Source organism: Furipterus horrens, unplaced genomic scaffold (assembly GCF_987537825.1).
Source record: "Furipterus horrens unplaced genomic scaffold, mFurHor1.1.pri manual_scaffold_8, whole genome shotgun sequence".
Classification (NCBI taxonomy): domain Eukaryota; kingdom Metazoa; phylum Chordata; class Mammalia; order Chiroptera; family Furipteridae; genus Furipterus; species Furipterus horrens.
Genome location: NW_028327178.1, coordinates 55,761,499 through 55,784,190, shown reverse-complemented (window position 1 = coordinate 55,784,190; position 22,692 = coordinate 55,761,499). Strand labels below are relative to the sequence as shown.

Here is a 22,692-nt window from a genome sequence, read left to right as displayed (position 1 = left end):
ATATATTTTTTCCATCACTTCACTTTCAATCTGTGTAGATCTTTTGTTCTGAGGTAGGTCTCATGTAGATAGCATATACGTGGGTCATGTTTTCATATCCATTCAGCTACTCTATGTCTTTTGATTGGTTCATTTGATCCATTTATATTTAAGGTCATTACTGATAGATACTTATTCATTGTCATTTTCCTCCTTCGTACCTGTGTTCCTCTCTGTCTTTCTCTGTTTCTTCATCTTCTTAAAGCAGGCCCTTTAGCATCTCTTGCAATGCTGGTTTGGCGCAGATGTACTCTTTCAGCCTTCTTTTGTCTGGTACACTCCTTATTTCATCTTCCATTTTGAATGAGAGCCTTGCTGGGTAGAGCAGTCTTGGTTGAAGGCCTTTGTTTTTCATTGCTTGAAATATTTTTTTGCCATCCACTTCTGGCCTGTAGTGTTTCTTCTGAGAAATCTGATAATAGCCTTATTGGAGCTCCCTTGTATATTATTAGCTGTTCCTCTTTGTTGCTTTTAGGATTCTCTCATTGTCTGAGTTTTTCCATTTTAATTATGATGTATCTTGGAGTGAGACTGTTTGGGTTCATCTTCATTGGGACCCTCTGTGTTTCCTGGACTTATGTGACTTTTTTTCTCATCAAGTTAGGGAAGTTTCCTGTCATTACATTTTCAAACATGTTTTCTATCCCTTGCTCCTCTTCTTCTCCTTCTGGTATTCCTATGATATGGATATTATTAAGTTTCATGTTGTCCTGCAGCTTTCTTAAAACCTCTTCATTTTTTTTCAGTCTTTTCTTGTTTTGCTGCACTGTTTGGGAATTTTTTTCTATGTTGTCCTCCAGCTTGCTGATCTGATCTTCTGCTTCCTCTACCTGCTTTTATTTCCTTCTACTGTGCTCTTCTATTCAGAAATGTATTTTTCATTTCCTCCCGTGACTTACTGATAGCTTCTATATCTTTTTTTGAAAAGATAAACATTTATTTTTTTAATGTGTTTTATTGAATATACTGTTACAGTTGTCCCAATTTCCCTTCCCTCTGCTTCCCTCCACCGGTGGCCCCCCTCCCTCCAGTTGTCCCCCCCTTTTAGTCCATGTCCATTGGTTGTGCATATAGTTCTTCTCAGTCTCTTCGTATCTTCTCCATTCCTTCCTGCTATGCTTCTTAATTCCTGTACCATCTCCCTCCCTTTCCCCCTTCCCACTCCCTGCTGATCTCCCCCCAATATGCTCCCCATACCTATAGTTCTTTTTCCACTCTCGTTGCCTATTTAGTTTGCCTTTGTTTCAATTCCCTAGCTTCTGTTGTTGTTTCCTGTGATACAGTTTTCATTTTAGTGTTCATAGTTTTGATCCTCCTTTTTCTATACCAGTCCCTTTAACATCTCATATAATAGTGGTTTGGATCTAATGAACTCCTTCAGTTTTATTTTGTCCTGGAAGCACTTTCTCTTCCTTTCTATTCTGAATGACAATTTCGCTGGATAGAGTATTCGTGGTTGTAGGTTTTGAATTTTCATTACTTTGAATATTTCTTGCCAGTCCCTTCTTGCCTGCAGGGTCTCCCTTGAGAAGTCAGCTGATAGTCTAACTGGGACCCCTTTGTACATAATTTTTTTCTTCTCTCTTGCTGCTTTTAAGATTCTCTCTTTATCTTTAACTTTTGACATTTTGATTATAATGTGTCTTGGAGTGGTTCTCCCTGGGTCCAGTTTTTCTGGAACTCGCTGTGCTTCCTGGACCTGTAAGTCTATTTCCTTCCCCAAGTTTGGGAAGTTCTGCTTTATTATATTTTCACTTAATTTTTGAATTTCTAGTTCATCTTCTTCGCCCTCTGGCAAACCAATTATTCTTATGTTCGGTCTTTTATAGCTGTCTCAGAGTTTTCTAATCCTCTCCTCATTTTTCTTGCTTCCTGTTTCCTCTCTCTGCACTGGTTGACTGTTCCTTCTCTATGTTCTGGTTTGTTGATTTGAACTCTGGATTTTATTTCCTCACCATCTGTCTCGTATGAGGTTTTGTTCCTTTCAGTATGAGTGTTTTTCAATTCTTTCTCATCTTTTTCCAGATCTTTTGTTAATTCTGTAAGCCATCTGATAACAATGGCCCTGAACTGAGCCTCTGACAGGTTTCTTATTTGTTCATCTGTCAGATTCTTCATCTGTTGCCTGGTAAGCTGCGCCACCAGGATTTCTATAGTCGTCTGCCTCATTTTGACAGATGCATTTTGCTTTCTTGGGCTGGCTATAGGGCGCAGTGCCTGTGTACTCGTCACAACCCAGTGACCGGCGGCGATCCGCAACCTTTTTCGCCATGCTGTGGCCCTTTGTCGTCACTACCCAGCGACTGGTGGGGATCCGCAACCTATTTTGCAGCGCTGTGGCGCTTTGTGTGGTGGCGGTGGTCCAAGATGGATTCCTGCAGTTATTCCACTAGGAGACCGGGATCCGTCCTCCCGCCCTCTGGGCCTCACCGTTGGAGGCAATGTGGTGAGGCAATGTGGTGGCTGTTTTTTCCAGCATTGGGGTTGTGAGCTGCCGGGGTCCGACTGTAGCCAGGATTGCTCTCTCTGCCGCTGTCCCTGGTGCTACCACAAACAGCACGGCCCGATTCGCTCTTCTTACCTGCCCGAAGAGTGGCGCTGGTTTATAGCTTTGTATGTTGGGCTTCCATGTAGTTTTATTTTCTGAAATTTCTAGTTATCTTTTGTTTTGAAGTAGTTGTATTCCTCTCTAGTTGTAGAGGGAGACCAAGTGTGTCCGTCTAAGCCTCCATCTTGGCCAGAAGTCCCCTCTATATCATTTTTAATGCTGGTATAAATCTCAGTAAGTTCCTTGTAGTTTCCCTGGAGTCCTTTGTAGTTATATTTGAGCTCGCTGAGCTCATTGAGCTTCCCTATAATCCATCTTTTGAATTCCATGTCTGATAGTTTGCTTTCCTCTATTTCTTTTAATACTCTTTCTGGGCATTCCTCCTTTCCTTTTGATGGGGGGTTATTTCTCTGTCTCTCCTTTGTGTGTGTGTGTGTGTGTGTGTGTGTGTGTGTGTGTGTGTGACTCTTATTGTTTGTTTCTGCTTCTTAGATTGATCTGCCCTTCCTGGATCTGCCCCTGGTGTCATCAAATCGTGTCCTATCCTGGGCCTAGGCTTCCTGTTGGAGACTACCCAAGATCTACAGCCTTTGTCTGTCTCCTTTAGTTCTTAATCTATTCCATCTGTGATCAAGAGCCAGGCTAAAGCACCAAGGACAGGTCAGGTTAATTCCCGGAGGTGGGGCTATTACTTCCCTCAGCCTGATACCACTTGGAGAGGAGTGGTCTGCCTGCAGTATTGGGAATGAGTCAGCACTGGGACCTGGCTAGCTGCTCCTTCAGTTCTCTCTTCAAAGCTACAGCCCCAAACTCTCCCCATGTGTCTCTAGTCCTCTCTGCCCTCCCTCGGCTTGAGCCCAGGGTAAGTAGGTACCAATGTATTTTCATATGTGATCCCTTTAAGGCCTTTTTTTCTCCAGCTGTTTCTTTCGGGCCAGCAAAAAAAAAAAAAAAAAAAAACCCACAAAACCCTGGGGCTTTTCTTTTTGTTAAATCTGGATGCTATCTTACTTTCTGCTCTGTTGCTGTAAACTGGGAAGCACAGCTGGGGGGGGTTAGGCCCTGCCCCTCTCAGGGCCTGCCCCCCAGATGCTGAGCTGTTTCTCAGTCCCTTCAGCTGCCACCCATGGGAGCCTAGCCAGCCCTTTCTCGTCTCCTCACTTCCTAGCAGTCCCATTGTGATAAAGTGGCCTTTTCTGTCTGTCCCTGGTAATAAGACTGCTCTCCAGCTAGTGTTCAGTTGGTTATTCCAGATGATTTCTCCACAATTAAGTTGTAACCCCAGATTGGTCCTGGGAGGAGGTTAGTGTAGCTTCCACTTACTCCTCTGCCCATCACACACAGACACAAATACACAAATAAAAAAACTGGTAAAGTTATTCAAAGTGGGATAAAGAAACAGGAGATTGGCCTTGGCCAGCATAGCTCAGTTAGTTGGAGCATCATTCCATAACCCAAAAGGTCGCAGTTTCAATTCCTGGTCAGCGCACATGTCTAGGTTGTGGGTTTGGTTCCTGGTCACAGCATATATAAGAGGCAAGCAATCGATGTTTCTCTCTCACATTGATGTTTCTCTCCTTCTCCCTCTCTCCATTCCCCATCGCTAAAATCAATAAACATGTCCTTGGGAAAGGACAAAAAAAAGAGAAAAAAAAGAAACAGTAGACTGTCCATTAGGTCCTATTCAATGACTTCACAAATCACGAATTCACAGAAGGGTGGGACAGAATCAGAATTAAACCATCAAATCCATCCATAATCCCCTCTACTCATATGGCCTATAAATCCCAGCACCTCTATCACCAAAACAGTGTCAGCAGTATTCACAGGTAGCTAAGTTTAAGTTATTTGCATCCCTGTCACACTCACCCTCTGTAAACATGCAATGGACACATGAAATGAAAACTAAAGGCAGGTGCAACAGGCGCCTAGGCCCAGCTGGAGAAGCCTCACCCTGGACATACTGTCTCTGAGTTCTGTCTCCACAACACAAACTGCAGGACACTTCACAGCACAGCTCCCAGTTTTCTACCATGGCGGGAATACCACCAAGGGAAACTGGTAGCCTTGTCCAGCACTGTCACCTTGGCTCTCTTTAGCTATCACAGCTGTATGGTGTTTTGATCATGACTCCAACTTCATAGGCAAGAAAAAACCTGAGGTTTAGATTAAGTAACTTCCCCAGATTGCAGGACTTAGATTGAAACCCATACTTTATGAGCCCCAAGTCCACCCTCTTCTAACCTTGTTACGTCCTTGACAAATGGCACTGGGAATGGCGGGACAGGTAGGAGAGTGGTCTGCATTCTCTAGAGTGGACTGAAATCCTTATGCTTCAGGTCCAATAGAACTTCCTTCCTGTACCATGAGCTGCCACCCAATGTCCAAACATTGAATGGAGCACCACAGTGCAGGAACAAACCAGAAGCATGATGCAGACAGATCTTTCTTCCATTCTAAAGTATCAGCCAATATAGCCAAATGACCAAAATTTTATTCATTGTTCATTTTATGTTTTTAAAGGGGAAAAATGATGTTGTGAGAAACAAAGTTTATATTGAAAATATGCCAGCTAGATCATTGAACAATATATGCTGCACCAGGCTGCACACAATACAACACAGGAAGAAACACAGGTGTTCTAGTACTTCTGCACTTCTTACTTCCAAACACCCTGAAAGACCATTACAATGATAAGACACACTCCTGTGTGATCTAACTGAGCCCAGAATTAGAGAAGGTAAACAGAGCTGTAAGTCCATCTGTTAGAAACCACTGTTTGCACACAGGCTATGACATTATCATTTTTATGTCAAAAAAATGTCCTGACAGGCCAAGTTCTCTTAAATATACAACTGTAATATGCATTTCTCCATGAATTAAACCACCTCTCTGAGAGCAGCATTTGGATCATAGGTCTCCGTGGACACTGATAAGCTGGAAGGGAAACACTTCCTGAAAAAGGCTGGTGTGAGGCAGAAGTGAGGACAAAAAGGAACTCAAATAATATCACCACAAGGAGGTGTGTGACGCAAAACTGGCAGTGGGTCCTAAATCAGCAATAAGGAAGGGTGTTGTTATAGGAACACCGTGTTTTGAGTAACAGCTGCCTTTTATCTGGGATGTTTCTGGAATGCTGGCTCCTGCCCCTGGTCAGGCGGGACACACAGCACCTCTTTTGTTAGTGTCCTTTCTTCTTTCTAAATCACATATGACGGCTTGGGAGGCCACACATCAGCCCAAGTCACAACAAAACCTACAGTGTTCAAAGAAACCATGAGGTTCTAATCCCACTTCCTGTGCTTTCCAAAGAAAGTAGCCTCCCAGGATTTCCTGGCTTCAACTCCAACTTGATCACTACCCCTATCTAAGGAGAACCAGATGCTGGAGCATGCCAGTGGAAAAGCCACCCAGGATGTCAATCTATACCAATACCTAGCACCAACATAGTACTGGGGCCCCCAAACAACTTTATAAATATCAAGAGTTGGGGGGAACTGCTTTTATCACATCTGTGCATACGTACACGGCATGAGGTTGGCAGCAACATTATGATCAGTGCTCTGTACAAGAAGTGAGTCCTAAGTGATAACAGATGGTTGTCAAACTGCCTTCTAGGGAAAGGGGCTGCTCACCTGTAGGGCCTCTGCTTTGCTGAGTGGGATCCATATGTTTAGAGCCAGCAGTACACAGGCTGTTTGGGATACCAGCAGCCCACCTGAACGCAACCTCTCCTCTCGATGAGCACTGAACCAATATTAAAGGAGTACCAGTTCATCAGCATGTCCAACTGTGGGTGCACCCACCACAGTGCAAACCTGCCCTTAAGCCAAACAAGACCCTCTTCCTCACACATACCATCTCACATGTCTTTCTCCTCCTTCTTCTCTCCATCAAGACCCATACTCAGATCAGAGCTCTTCTGATAAGTTCAAGAATATTGGTTCTTTTTCTTCAAAACTTTTTGTCTTTATTGTAGTAAAATATACATACTATATAATTTACTGTTTTAACCACTTTTAACTGTACAGCTCTGTGGCATTAAATAAGTTTACATGACTATGCAACCATCACCACCAGTTTATTCTTACTTTCACTTCTAAGCATTCTAAAAACAGGAGAACATAAAAACTGATGACGTTCTGTCAAAAGGTAGACATATAAAAGTATGTATTTTCAAAGTTAGAATACAAACATCACTATCTGCAAGTTCAGTTTGGAGTTACAATTTCCTGTCTCTCTCTCCGTTTGTCTCTCTCATCCTGCATTGGATTCTGAAGGAAAGAGTCTGTGTTTCTCTATTCTCCCTGCATGCTTGGAGGAAGCTGAGGCAGAACAGTGAGAGTCACCAAGACCCAGCTGCATCACAGACAGACCTACGTCTCAACTCTGGCACTGCAGCCACTAGTCAATATGGCATCTAGCAGGCCCTCTTTGGGCCTGTGTTACCCCTTTCCTGATAAACCTAGGATAGTATGCACACCTTCCAGGGCTGTCGCAAGAACTGAATGAGACTGCGTATGTGAAAACACCTGGTGTAGGAGACAATCTTTATTCCTTATGTCAGCTCTGTGAAATATCACATCTGAAGTCAATGATAGCATAATTCCAAAAGAGAAAAAAAAAAAAAAAACCTTCAATTTTCTGAAATTTTACTACTAAGGAAAAAATACAAGTTTATATGATAAGACCAACACAGTTTCTCATCTTACTTCTCATAGGAAGGAGCCCAGGGCCTGGACACTGCCTACAGGTATATAGGAACATGAGCTGTCATCCTGTTCCTTGAACCAAGAGGTATCTTCCTCATGCTGCTCTGGAAGTATTCTAAAATGCCAGTCAGCTGAAAGGAAAAAATGTGCATGTTACCATATTCATTGTTGTTGGTTAAGTTTTTGTAAAGGATCCATCCGCCCATCTTAGGCCCACAGAAGCAAACAGCCATGACCTTGTTGACTACATAGTGTCACTGTCCCCAAGGCCTCTGGAGAAGAAACCATCACCCAAGAGCTACCTCTGTGAACAGGCAGGTACAGTGACTGAACGTGGAGGCAGAAACTATATCCATGGAATATAAATGAATGAGAGAGGAAGCCACCTGAGAGATATCCATGAGCAGATAGGCTGGGGGCCTGTGCAAAAGTCCTCAGCCCCTCTAGACCACATTCTTGCTCCACAACAGCTTGTGGTGTACCTGCTCTGCACCAGTTAGCAGTGTAGCTCATGACATCTAGATTGTGAGCACCAGGGAGAGGCATCTGCTTTAAAACCCAGGCTGGAGAGTCCAGGTTCTTTAGGAAGCAAGAAGCAGCCACAGAAAATTTTAGGGCAAGAGAAGATATAATTAAAGCTGCATCTTTTAAAGTCTATCAGCATTATTAGAGAGGGGAAAGAATGAAGACAGGAAGACAGACTGCCTTGTAAGATTATTTTCTGCTGCAGCACTTTACATATGTCTGGCAAGAGCTCTATAAACATGTGCTCAGTAAAAGCAGCCCTGTAGGGGACAGCTGCAGCAGTGAAGGCAGGACAGGGATACCTGAACTGCAGAGAGGACAATATCACAAACTGGCAGCACATGTTTTTCTTTCTAAGAAGTCTTTAAGGTCATTTGGGAAATGCTGCCAATCTCACCTATCACTTTCATATTATAGTCTCATACTAAACTCTGTAAAGTTCTAGAATAAGAAACTGATTTAAATTCCTTCTTCCAGAATTTGGCCATAAATCCACCCCACCCCTTTTGTTGAAAAACAGCCTCCACTACCTCCTAAAAAAAAGCATCCTCCTGGCAACTTGGGGAAGTGTGGCCTAAGGTCATCCATTGATCAGCACAGTGGTGCAGCCTTGAAGGGATGGGTAATAAGCTGAAGGTTCTGGGTGGTAGGAAGGAAGTGACGCAGGATCCTCCCAAGATTTTCAGAGCCCTAGGAACAGTGCAACTCCAGTCATGTGTCCAGGTGAGGCTATATCCACGCCAAGCAGGGTCCCAGCATCCCTGCTAGTGTGAAAGAATTCCATGGGGATAAAAACAGGCATCCAACAACTTAATTTAAGTGATTCTCCCTTTTGATAATAAATGGCTAAGTAAACCTGGTCACCATCATTTATAAAATAGCTCTCTTGCAGATACCTAAAAACTATTAAATCAACTCTCATCTTTCTCATTCATGAGTGAAATAACCTTAATTTATCTAACAACTAGATCTGATTATTCTTTTCACAAGATTTGCAAAATCTACAGGAATTTGGTCCATTTACCTAGTTATTCAAGGTTAAATGTTTTTTTCTAACATTTAATGAAATGATTCAGAGAACTTAAGTAATTGTGTAACACCTTTATAATATCTAAGGGTGGCATTGGGGGTGGGGAGGAGGCAGAACCTCAAACCAGCATCTTCTTTAGGATGTACACAGTGATAACCTAGGCAGGGCGTTTTCTGAGTCACCAACAAGTACAGTAAACCTCAGACAAAATCTCCATCACTATTATTAGGACACTTCAGTGAACGTCTAACTGACATATCATGGAAAGATGTCCACTTCTATCTGCCCAGAGGCACTGGGGGTTTGTTTTCACAAGAGCTTATCTTGCTGGAGTCTATCTATCTACATAATTGCCTCAGTGAACTACAGCCACACAGAAATACTGCCTGATAGAACAAAACCAGTGAACTTAGTATGCCTGAGTTTTCCTTTGCCCAAATGAAATATTAGCAATATCATCATCACTGCGGCACTCGGGTAACCTTTGCAGCAGTGTGCTGCAAAAAGCTCCACCAACATGAATTAATCTCATGGCACCTGGCAGGGCAGGCAGGGCAGCTCCATCTCACAGAAGAATGGCAGGGATGGGCCCCAGCAACAGTGAACAGGCAATTGGAAGAAACTGAGCTCAGCACGGTCTCAGAAGCTAGGATTGACCAAACCCTTTGGAAATTCAACCATAAACCTTAATAAAATTCACATCTTTAGACTTAATAATCCTGTTTCTTATATTTTATCCTAAGGAAATAACCCAATATATAGAAGACTTTTAGCATAAAGGTGTTCATCAAAGTATTATTTATAAGGAGAAAAGCTGCCAAAAACTATAATATCCAACAATAAGAGCACACTTTTAAAATTCAAGAACACATACATAAAAGAATACTATGAAGCTATTTTTAAACCATATTTAAAAGAAAATGCTTATAATAAATGTTAAAAGGGCAATGATTGGGTTATAAAATTGAATATGTATTATCAACACAGTTCTGTAAGAAAAAATATGCACAGGAAATATATTGAAAGGACACAGGCCAAAATGTTAATAGTGCAAAGCTCCATATGACAAGACTATGTATGGGTAATTGTTGCATAAAGGAACCCTGCTCATTGTAAAAAAATTTGGAAAGCACATAAAAGGGAAAAATTAAGTTATTATTTTTTGTCGCAAAATAGTATCTAAATGATCAAAATCATTTCTAAATTACATGCACTGAGAAAATTAAATACAATGTATAAATTCCTTTATGTGACAATTAGCCTAATAAAATCATATTGAATTTGCAATATGTATCTATGTGGGTATACCTCATAGAGGAAGCAAGACTTAAGAGGGGACTTGTAACCACACAGGTGGGCCAGCAGTTGGGGAGGGGGCCTTCCATGCTCCCACCACCCATCATGGTAATTTCACGTACTCCAAACAAGCAAGCAGTGGGCTTGCCAGGCAAAAACAGCTTCACGTAGGTTTCCCAGCCAGGCTGCAGTTCTAAGTCCCTGTTAAACAGGAATCTTGAACACCCCCCACCATGAGAACTAAAACATAAAATATAAACTGGCAAGTTAGTTTAAGGGGAAGTATAGTTAACTGCATAGTAACTTTTTTGTCTTGATCTAAAACAAGATTTAAAGCAAAGGGAAGAGGCCTTAACTCCTTTATCATTTAAGATATCTAAAGCAAGGCTCCTTTCCATTAGCCTAGAGAATGAGCAAAATCAGTCTATCTTCAATTCCAAAAACTAAACTGTTAGCATCTTTAGTTGCCCTGGGATAAGAAAAGACTATAGTTGAAAAACATACATACAGCATACCAGCTAAGGGGATGGGCACCAGCCTCCTACTCACCTCCATCTAAGGCTACAGTTTTAGCTAGCTGCTTGGGCAGGACAGGGGGTCAGCTCTTTCATCCTACATCATAAGTAACTTTTACCACCTATGTGGGCAAAGAAAGATGAGAAGAGCAGGCAAAGAATAAAAATGATGAGCAGAATCCACCAGGACCCACCGCCATAAGAGGCTGGGTACTTCCAACTCCTTCATTTTACCACTGGTTATTTCCTAGAGATATCGAGAAGCTAAAACCATTGTCCCACAGGCACTGTAGGTACAGTGCCCAGCTCTGATAACTAACATTCAACATTTGACAGATTCTTTAACAACATTTGCAGATTCAAATTTGAAGATTATTTAATTCAATCATCCCTCTTGCAGCAATGGGATAAGTCAGTTATTCTTCTCAAGAACTGACTCTCCCAACCCACATGTCACCTCTAAACACCACCCTGTACAATGCTGGCTCTCAGTGCTTCCCAGACTTTTATATGCACCAAGGACTTGGGGATCTTGTTAGGATGCAGGGCTACGTGATGCAGAGACCAATTAAATCCCAATCTCTGAGGGTGAGACCCAGGCAGTAGTTGGGCTCCCCAGGTGACCCCCATTGCAACTGAAGTCACACACAGTGCTAGAAGATTTGGAAAGGGTGGATCTAATTCTTAGCTACTCTGAATGTGCTCTCCATACCAACACCACCAGCACACTAACAGTGGCATCAGAGATGTGGTAAAGACTGACAGAAGTAACATAGCTAAAGCACACAGTAAATTCTCTAAAATATTAGCCATGGTTAGCATTGTACTACTAGTAGTAGTATGATTATTATTCAGACAGGCAGATGGAACTTAGGAGGCCAAATCTGTAAGGAAACAAGAGTTGTTAGGAAAATGATGAGTTAAAGGAAGTAAGAAAATATGAGCTGGGGAGTAGCCTCAAGAGGGTGGCTGAACTAACCCAGCAATGAAGATGCTTCTCCTGTATGAGTGTGTAAGGAGGTGACACAGGGCCCTGTACACAGCCCACAACCCAGGCAGTAAAAGTCATAATAACAGCTTCCATTCATTTGGGCCTTAATTAATGTGCCAGGCACTATCCTAACTACTGAGAATTCTCCAGGCAAAACCTAGGGGTTTCATTATTCAGAGCCTACTGTGCCTTCTAACTCAGGCCAGCCTGGGTTCCTGATGGGGTGGAGAATTACTTTCCCCCAGGACAGAGAAGCTGCAGAGGACCTCAATGAGTGATGAAAACTGCACACAATGTCTAAGTATGAGCCACAACAGACCAGCGCCAGGCTCAGGAGGGTGAAGAAACTGTACCTAGAAACCCACCTCCGGGCTAGTCTACATTTTGAACTACATGTCACTCTTCCTCCGGTTCTTTTTGTCCAGCTTCTCTTCCTTCTCTTTTCTTGCTTCCTCTTCCTCTCACAACTGCTTCTAAGAGCTTATTTCCATGTACCACCTAGATGCTTCTCCTCCCAGCTATTTCCTGGAAAATAGGGAATAAGAGTATGAAGGGCAGTACACATAGCCACTTCACAGAGAGGTGACAGCCCTGCAGGTCACCCTCTTCCCAGAGAGGGAGGTGGCATTCTATGAAAGAACAGCTCAAGTGACTGAAACAACTGAAGTATACCCATTAAGGGAAGACAGAAAGGTATGGTTTTCAGCCACCCAGGCTGGAAGTCTGAAGACAGCTTTAAAGAGCTCAATTTGCATGCTCTCTTGAACCTACATTTAAATAGCTGTTTCAAACATTTTTCAGTGGGCTATGGCCACTCTAGGAAGACCTTCCCAAGCCTCCAGCATGGAGGCTCCCATGTCACAGTTGCAGATGCTGAGAGATCTAAGGAGTCTGCTCAAAGATCTGAGCGTAAGAAGCATCAAGGACTGGACTAGGCAACCTGGCTCCATACTATGACTCAACATCAGGAAACAGCTGAAGCCTGAAAAGGATCAAGACCTGTGTTCTGTGTTTCACATGTTGTCTCATTTCTCCTCAGAGCAGCATCATGAGAGTTGCACACATGACCATCTTGATTTACAAATGAGCAAAGGGAATTGGAAAGAAGCCCAATGACTGTCCAGGTGCAGAGCTCTAGTCAGTGGAGAAGGCAAAGTCCAATGCAAGTCTGTGTGACTCCCAAACCTAAGCCACAAGTTCTCTCCATGCACTCCAACAACTTGACCTGCTCTCTCCACAAAGTGTCAACAGCTACAAACATTTAGGATTCACAGGACCAGAGAATATGGTCACTTCTTGTGATTACTCTACCATCTCTCTTAAAAAAAAAAAAACCGATGTAAAGAGTTATCCCTGAATTCCACGAGGTTCTTTAATTTCACAGCTCCCACTTGATAAACGAGGAGCCAGAGGCCCAGAATAATTGAGCAACTTCCTGGGATGTTGAGCAAATCAGACTAAGATCCAGAACCCAAATTCAAAAGCCTCCATGTCTTGGGCCAGACTAAGTGGTTTCCTGGAAGATGTTCAAACTGGCAGCCAGTTTCATCACTGTGAAGTAGTGATGCCAGACTTCTGCATGAGCTCATTTAGAGGAAAAGATCCTCACCGAAAGGCCAGTTCAGCAGAGTTACCACCTCACCACCATTTTTGCCCATGAATAAATCGGAGGAAGCAAACTAAAGATGGAGAGGGAAAAATTACTCGTCAGCAATAACTTTACTCACTCAAAGAGTTGTCCCAGTTCTGCAAAGAAAAGCACATCCCCTATACATTGCTCTGCAAGTGATAGATTCCTTTCAAGAATAACAACTTACAAGATACTATATGTGCTCTATTACACAAATAAAAGCTTTTTTCAAATTCATATTTAGAGAGAAAGAAAACATGCTATTATTTTGTCAAAATCAGTCATCATGGCAGCCTGAGCCCTTGATTCTATATGGCCTTTAGTTCTTCAGTGCAAATGTACATTCATTTTATACAGTTGTTTGCCATTTTATTACCTATCAACAATAAGTTGAAATAAAGTTTTCATTTAAGTGTGGAGAATTCTCACCTGTGAAAGCATTTGTGGCCTGATAACCAGCTTCCTGCATACTGCTCCCCAGACAAGTCTGTGCTCCGACTCTTAAGCTGTCCTGTCAAGAGGAAACCGCCTGGGCAAAGCCTCAGGTCACTTCCATCTTAGCTTGTCGGAGTCCATTGCTTTGCTCCGTCCAGCTTTTGGTAGCATCTGATGCCCTCCTGCCCTGCTCCCACAGAACAGGCGGTACTTGGGACAGCACCCAGTCCAGCAGGGTACACAAATGGGGCACACAGTCACATCAGCCATCCAGCCAGAGGGTAGAGGCCATGGTGAACCCAGGAGTGGCAGTAGCTGTCCTGCTATGACCTGCTTTCCCACCTTAGAGCGAGGGCCTCCTCAGCGGCTCAGCAGCCGGCATCCTCCACAGCTCTCAGCTGCTCCAATGGAGCTCGGTATGGTCTGATCTGCTGCTCTCTGTGCTTTACCTCTTCCCTTGCTGAAATTAAAAAGAAAGAGATCACTTTCCTGATGACCTGTAGGAACCTGAAATTAGTAGACCCACAGAAGCAAAACAGGAAAAAATAAGAAGCCACACGGTGCCATGCTCATAACCACACTGCAGGCCCTGGAAGAGCTCTGGGGAAGGGGCAACTGTGGCCCCTTTTCCCAAGAGCCTGCGAAAGGGCAGGAATACAAGAGGAGACAACACAGTGCTCACTGCTCCAAGCCTCTCTCAGAATGGCTACAAAGGTCATACGATCTTACAATTCCCCTCCCAGGTTACACATAGTTCACAGACACCCTGAAGAAGCCCATTTCCCAAGCTCATTCCTGAGATCTTAGAGATGCAGTCTGAGGTTTAGATCCACTGCCGTCAGCACTCTAGAAAAACCTAGGGTTGAGAAGTTTTGAAAGATAACTTTTAAGGGGGAAACGAAGGCTCATGTTAATTTTTTTAAAGAATGGGAAGGAAAAGAAAATTTAAACTACAAACTCTACCATATATTACATAATAACACTTTACAAAATACTTTCAGATATTTCAGTGTTGTCCTATTACACAAGAAGTAACATTAATAACAAGAATGTCAGAAGCTCAAAGGACCAGACTTTTAAAATGGAATCCCAAATGTAACTCTCTAGTATTAGAGGAAAAGAACCTTTTTTCCATTATTACCACTTCATTTTAATCAATTTATAACAAATTTTTATAAAATGTAGCCTTATTCCTTTTTTTCACCATCAAACTAGGAAAAAGAAAAAGAATTTAAGGAAACAGCACATAACAGAAAGGAACCCTCTATAAAAACCCTCTTAATGCTATAAATATAAAATAAGGTAATAAAGTAAAACATCACTAATACTGACTAACTATAAAGGAAGACTATATGTATTAACGAAGCACTTTAATTATATTAAGAAGTTCAATTGTATTACCTTGATGCATCTGCAGTAACAATCCAGTTAATAAGGCGTAGCCCAGTAGAAGTCCATAGGTAATTAAAAATCATTTATGTAAATGGTGGTTTTGAAATGCTTGAAATGTGGGGAAAATATTTTTTTCTCTGAATTTAAACATTCCATATAAAATGACCAACACACAGAGTACCAGCATCCCAACGTTCTGCACCAACTTCTAAAGTAAACTAATCATGTGCATCATAGTTATCAATTTTAGGAAATGGAATTGCCAGATAAAAACAATAGCCCACCTGACCTAAAACCTTAATTTTCTTTGCCACTTTCTATGATTCTTTCAAAGCACAGAAATGCTAGACATAATCTTTGAACTCAGAGACAAACTGAGTGTGATGAGATTGTTTCATTATGGTTTTTTTAAAAATATTATTTTGTTTCATTGCAAAAGGTACACTATCACTTTTTAAGAAATCAAGCTATCCTATATAATATTTTAAATGGCTACAGGAAAGATTAAGGCAGATGTGGTTAGAAATAGAAGAAACAACACGCTTTTCTTTTACTGTCATTATCACATTCACCAATTCTTAACTTTACTTCTTCCTAAATAGAGGTATGGCAACAAGTGTAAGATAGTTCATTGTAAGATCTCAGACATGGTCTTGGACAGGAATTTTGAAGCATGATGTGTGCTGTTCCTAACAAAGGACGGAGGGACACAACTGTGTTATCTCATTAATGGACAACTTGTGTATTTCTACATATACTCTGAGTTTCCTTACAGACAATTTTTAAGTTAAAATGAAACTGTAAGGGCTATCAATATTTATTCCTAACGATACTTCCTAGAACTATACAAGAAAGAGGTAGAAGGTCTCTAGAAACTGGAGGGACCCAACCATCCAGAAACCCAGCCATGCTCAGTAAAAATGTGTCAGATGACCTAGCAGTCTGGAGATCTGAGGTCTGTTTCACAGCTTAGTAACCACCCAAAAAACAACAAAAAGGCAGAGCAGCTGACAGATAGTGTCTGATCTGCTTGTCCTTCCTATCTTCCACTCTCATGTGGCTCCTGCTCATGAACTGCCGCTCACTTTCTGGTCTCAGCTCAAACAACCCTCCTCAGAGATGCCACCTGGATCATCCCCCAGGCTAAATTTGGAGCCAGATAACCAGGTTTCCCAGAACTTGCCATAGTTGTGGCTGCATGTAAGGGTCATAAATGCTTAGTGTCCATCTCTCCCTCTAGACTTTAAGCACCATGGGGACAAGGACAGTGACTGGCTGACTCTCCATTGCCCCTCCACACCTAAGACGCTGCCTGATGCCTGAATGAACAGATGGGTGGATGAAGGCCATTGGTATTCAGAGGGGTACATACAGAAAGGCTCGGCAAACACCACCACTATCACCATAACCAGTCATGAACTGACAGGCAGTGTTTCCTAGGTTGAGAGGCTGTTCCACAGTTCTGACTGAGCCTCTGAACTGGCAAGGGCTTTTCCTACTAAATCAAGATGAGATAGTGATGATGAGCAGTGATTCCTACTGCACTCACAAGTCACAGAACATCCCATCCAATAAAGGCCCACGGAGGTCATTGCTTTAAATCTTTTCAAATGAGAGAGAAAACTAACGCTACAGAGCTTAACATAGCCACAAGAAGCAGCGTGTAGGAGAGTCAGGACTAGCCCCTGAGTGCCTTGTCCCATGCTAGTTCTGAATCTCAGGTAGTTCCCTGAGTCAAAATGCCTTGAAGCCTATTAGTACCCAAATCAAGAAAATCAAGGGGGTTGATGAGAGAAAGCATAAAGAAAGAGGCAACCTACTCAGAACACAAGGTCACAGACTAATCCTGAGCCACACATTCAAGAGCCATTCTCTACAGTAAGCACACTACTATCATTCTCTTGCCAACCACACATACAACACACACACTCACACACATGTTGTATTTGTACTGGGAAGATGGGCAGGACTAACCAGGAAATAATTAATTCAATACAGTAGTCCCTCTCTATATCGCGGTTCACTTATCGTGGCCTCACTGTATCGCAGGATTTTTAAAAATATTATATTTAATTATTTATCATGCATTTTTCGCTATATCGTGGGATTTTGCGGTACTGTATATGTATGTTGTTAAAGTTAGGTAGGTTTAAGAGTGTAGAATAAATGTAAGGTTCCTACTTCACAGGGGGGTCTAGAACGTAATACCCACAATAAGTGAGGGAATACTGTATTGCCCTTGAAAAATGTCATTAAGTCCCTCCCATAACAGAGCAACAGTTACTAAGGAAAGAGAGCACACCAAACAGAAAAACACCCCCACAAGGAAGGGACATTTTTTAAAAACATGAATGTGAACACCCACAAAACCTAACCAGATAAGTTGTGGAATATGTTGACTTTACCACTTGATCATAAAAACTTTTATGCAATGCAGTCCTCTTAGTAATCACTGGGGAATGAAAACTTCACTGCATTCAACAAATCAGAGACTTCATAAAAGCACACCCTGTAAAAATAGACATTTGCAGTTCAGGGAACACTAGGGTGATACACTGGGCACAGCAGCCAAAACCCAATGGAGAAGTAAAACAACCTTTTTTTAAAACCTAGTAACATTCAAAAAATGTGAAGTCCATAAAGAATAAACACTACAGTTTCATTTTTTATTTTCGCATACTGTGGACAGACTGCTTCACTGGCTGAGTGTTGGTTACCTAGGTAATGGCTACACTGAGCAACCTGAAGGGCTCCAGACCACAGAGACTCTTGGAGCTGAGGCCCTGTGTGTGCGTCTAACTGACCCATCATTGCTCTACCCATCAGAGAAGGTCCAGGGAGAAAGAAACACTGGAGAAACAGAGATAATTTAAAACATAAAAATTAAAACATTAAGACCAGTACTGCACTGCTTACCAAAAAAAAAAAAAAAAAATTAAATCTCAATTATGGGCTGGTTCATTTAAGTTCAGAGTGGCAATGACCAGATGTGAGAAAAAGTAGAAAAAGAAACCCGAGGATCTATTTCCGGACAGAGTGTGAACAGGGTGTCACTCTGGGAGAGAGACATCACACTTCTCCACACGAGTCTCTCTACCGCACGAACAGATGGTTTAGACCTTGGCAAGTGCCAGTCAGTCTCAGGATTTCCTAACAGCAAAAAAGCAGGAACTTAGAAAAACATGGCCCTGCCTGCATGTCAGCAGTAGGGCAAAGAGCACTGGCAGGGCATCCCTCCCCTGGTCTTGGGCCCATTTAGAGGACTTGGTCAAGTCCTGCAGCCTATCAGGCTCCCACTTCCTCGTTTGTAAAGTGAGAAGGGGAATCCAAAGTCCCTTTTGATCTGAGTGTACCCCTGTGGCAGTGTTTCTGATCAAGGGAGATATGACAAATATGCATGAAAATGGCATGGCAAACAAGCACAGAAAATCCATACATAAACACAAGTCTGAGAACAAGTCAGAGAAATGGTCTGGGTGCAACCAGGGGAAATTGAGTTAGGATGTTACAAATTCTTCAGGTTACTTTTAATTTCTGTGATTCAGTGTGTAAAACAATTTATAGCTTTGAAAATGCAACCTGAAAGCTGTCCTAGCCTTGGGTAGCTTGATGGAGTCCAGTTACTTAGGTCACCACTTCAGGAAAGCAAGTTCAAAATCTGAAATGCTTGTTTCAAATGCACACACAAACTACAAACAGGAAAAAGTGGCAATTATATTAGAACATAATAATAAGTCACTTTTTCAAATATGACACTTGATAAACCCATATACCAAGTTGGAGAAAGTTCACCCCCAAAATAATTAAGTAGGATAACTGTCCCTAGTGAATCAGTAACTCTATAACTATCTCCTTATACTATTGAGAAGCAAAGGCAGCAATAGCAGCCATCTATCTCGCCCCTTCATTTGATGGAGGAGGAGAATGAGGCTCAGAGAGGAGAGGGAATATGCTAAAGGTGTCAGTGGTGACAGAGGTAGAGCTGGGACAAGAACCAGGTGTCAGTCCAGGCCCAAGCTCAAAGTTCTCCCATACATGCAAATTGACCAAAGGAAGAAGCTGAGAAGGAGCTACAGTGTACATTTGAAGCCAACTATCAGAGGAAATCACGGAATACTGAGACTATTTCCACTTTCCCAAGCCCAAACTGGGCCATGCCCACAACACCAACATGCCCGAAAGAAAAGACAAAGAAGTCAGCAGCTTGGCACAGGGTTGCACAATCCTCAGGTGACCATGCACTGCAGCGTTCCTGACCTAGTCTGAGCACTTCATGGTCACCTCAACTGTGGATGCTAGCTGAGCAGAGCACAGCTACATGAGAAATGGTTACCTCTCACAGCCTGGTGCGACAGGTTGGCCACAGCAGGAATTGGACTCTGAGCTGCTCCACACCTAGCACTCTCCCCCACCCCAACTTTCTTCAGATAAAATCAGCTTACACTGGGCATGAAAGGCAAAGAAAAAGGAGGTCATACAGGGAGCTAACAAGTGTGAGCAAAAAAAGGGGAGTTGTCATCTCATTCCTTGATGACAATAGAAGAGAATATGAATTGATGAGCTATTTATACAAAACAATTTTTGTCCTCCTCACACGCACCCTCCAATGCCCTCATCGCCCATTCATGCCTGCTCTGCCAATACCTGCATTCACAGCTCAGCTAAAGGCAGGCTTCCGTTGGGCACCTGGGCCTTGTTCATGATTTTCTCTGTTCTCTGACGTTCAGAATACCCCTGAGAAAGCAGGTTCTCATTCAGTATTTCAACTATTTGTGAGGTTGTTACTTTAGCCAGGCATTATTTTAGGTGCTGAGAGACAGCAGTGAGCAAAACAAACCAAGCTCCTACCCCCGTGGTTTCTATTTTGTCTCTGTCTATGGAGGTATTTCCTAACAAAAACCTTTTCTTGTTAATTTTAGTGTCCTTAGCATTGATGATGGGGACCAGAATGAGCAGGACCCCAACAAATGCTGGTTATACACACTGAATTGCATCTGAGCTTAAGCTGGGTCACCTCCCTGTCAAATGCACAAAGTACCAAGGCCACAGTACATAAGGAGGCTGCTGAACACAGGGCACTCAAAACTTGAAGGGCACTTCATGTGGGAAATGCCTGCTGGGACTCTGGAGCACAAGGAGTGACAGCCCACCCTCCCCCCACCATTGAAAACACACTCAAATGAGAGCTTTACACACCAACAGGCCATAGGACAAAACGCTCTGATTCAGACTACCTTGAGTTTACCTCATTCTAGGCTATGTATGAGTTTGGCAGTTACTTAACCCTTATGAGCCTCAGTTTCTTCATCTATAAAATTGAAGTAACAAGGGCATCTACTTCATAGAATTATGATGCATTGGATGAGGAAACATACACAAAACATTAGTCTCTAATAAATGCTAAAGAAATAATGATGGCTACAATGTTTACAAACTCACCTCAGCAGAAGACAGAAATTATGTCTTTGAGAACTTACACCACCCACCTTCTTTCACTTCTTACCTGACCTTAAAGTGACGACACATGTCACTTTATCTCGTAGTTCTTCAGTTGATTTGTCTTTTTTTAAGCCCTCAATAGATAAAAATATAAGCTCAAAATCATTCTATATCAGCTAAAATTAATAACAAAGAGAAATGTGAAAGGATACAAAGTTAGAGAAAATGTTGTGGGTGATGTATTTGGTATGAAATGTGGTAGAAAAGGAAAAAAATGACAAAAAAACTTGCCTTTAAAAGGAAAAGAAGGGTCTTGATATTCATTTTTTCCATGTTTTCATATTGAAGTATCAAATTTTAAAAACAATAGATAGTAATAAATAAATGTAACCAAGGTTTTACATCCCTTTGCCAGAAAATAATTATGCAGGGTCTACCTTTCTTCCATCCGTTTTCATTTGGTTTGCCTCCTTGGTAAAGTGCTAACTTTTTAAGCCATTTACATGCACTTGTAAAGCTTTCGCAAGAACCGGAGAATGAAACTGCACAGAAAGGACACCTACCAACCCCAGTGCTCCTCCTCCACACAACAGGAGATGTTGGGACAGAATCACCAATACTTTAAAGCTAAGAAAAAATGATCAACAATAAAACAGCCAATGCTCCTCCCTATAAGAAATGAATGATCTGCATAATTTCATCACTTGCATTAGCAAAGTTTTCCTAAATGTCTCTTGTCTACAAAACTCCAGACCAGCTCCACATCTATGCCTCTTCAATCACAAGACACAGGGAATGTCTAAATTTTCATTAAATAGTTTTGCCTTTTTTGCTCATATTCATTTTCTAAAAAATCTATTCCTTTAGGAAAAAGAAAACTTTCCACTTAATTTTTTTTACAACTCAATATCCAGTTTGAGGTAGGTAGTGGTGAACAGAAATACTCCAATAATGTTTTTCTTAGATTTTTCCAAAGAAAAGTTAATGTCATATGGGGCAGACATGCAGTGAGTGCCTGACGGCACCTCCTTAACATCTGGGGCTGCAAAGCTGTGACCAGTAGTCAGTAGAGACCATTTCTCAATTTAGTATAGGTGCAACTGTGAGTCACACACATGCATGCACACAGTTGTTTAGCAATTTGTGCCCTGGCAGAAAGACTCCTTACTAACTAAATATGCCTATTACAACAAAATTTAGAAGTCCTGCCTACCTCTCAAGAGAGAAGGAAGTTCCCATTTTCTGCAGAGGAGACACAAGTACAAATCCATCACATAGCCTCTTAAAACTTAAACTTCCACTCACCCACTGTGCTGTTACTCTTAGTTAAATGAACCAGAAGCAGCAGCAATGTATTACACACACATCATCCTATGAAGATCATAGATTCTATGACTACCTTAGAGAAACTACAGGTTCTCATATGAAAGCTAAAGACCTACCAAACTGTAGGTCTTTACCTACAGTACGTCTTAAACTGAGACATACCAAGCTGAAGAAATAAAATTCATTTAGTCTAGTCAGTACTGGTGGAACAATTTAATCCAATTACAAAAATCTAAGATGAACATTTCAGATGTCTGAAAAATGTAACACAAAATGGTACTGTCTGAAGTTGGCCCCCAGAGCTGCTATCACCAGCAGCAACCCATCCAAGTGTGATAAATGAGCTCTCAGTGGTACAGTTACACACAATAATGAAAGTTACATCTGCGCGAGGCCCCAGCACACCAAGCCATTTGACAAGCAGTGCCTGACTCCACATATATTAGGGAAACACTGATAGAGTTTTACATCTTCCTGAAAGGCTGGATGAGACAGGGCCACGAAAGTGCATCTGTCCTGAAGAGCAGCTGTTGAAGGGAGAAGAGGATTCAGGGGAAAGGCTGCCTGGTATTTACTAATGGGACTACACAAACCCTGTCCCTGTGTGTTCTGGAGGCCTCCAGCCAAGCAGAAAAAGTTCATTAGACCAATTTCCGCCACTTTGGTAACAAAGACTATGCGTGTGCTCTTATACAGGAAAAGCTAACTAGTGTTATTCATGGGGGGAAAACACTACAGACAGGTACTGGGTGTCCTGCCAAGCAGCCCAAACAGTGATGAAAACATGCCATCCTGCACTATAGAATTGACCCCT

The 22,692-nt window shown here is 42.1% G+C and overlaps 1 protein-coding gene across 7 annotated transcripts in view; it reads right to left on the bottom strand.

Moving 5' to 3' along the window:
• The window catches only part of LDLRAD4 (low density lipoprotein receptor class A domain containing 4), a 564,232-nt gene that overhangs the window by 333,983 nt on the left and 207,557 nt on the right, over positions 1 to 22,692 (bottom strand). For all 7 annotated transcript variants that reach the window (XM_090285860.1, XM_090285864.1, XM_090285861.1 and 4 more), the window contains one exon: positions 13,716 to 14,181. In XM_090285860.1, the coding sequence (XP_090141986.1) occupies positions 13,716 to 13,755 (40 nt within the window). In that variant the 5' untranslated portion in view covers positions 13,756 to 14,181. The remainder of the gene's footprint in view (positions 1 to 13,715; positions 14,182 to 22,692) is intronic.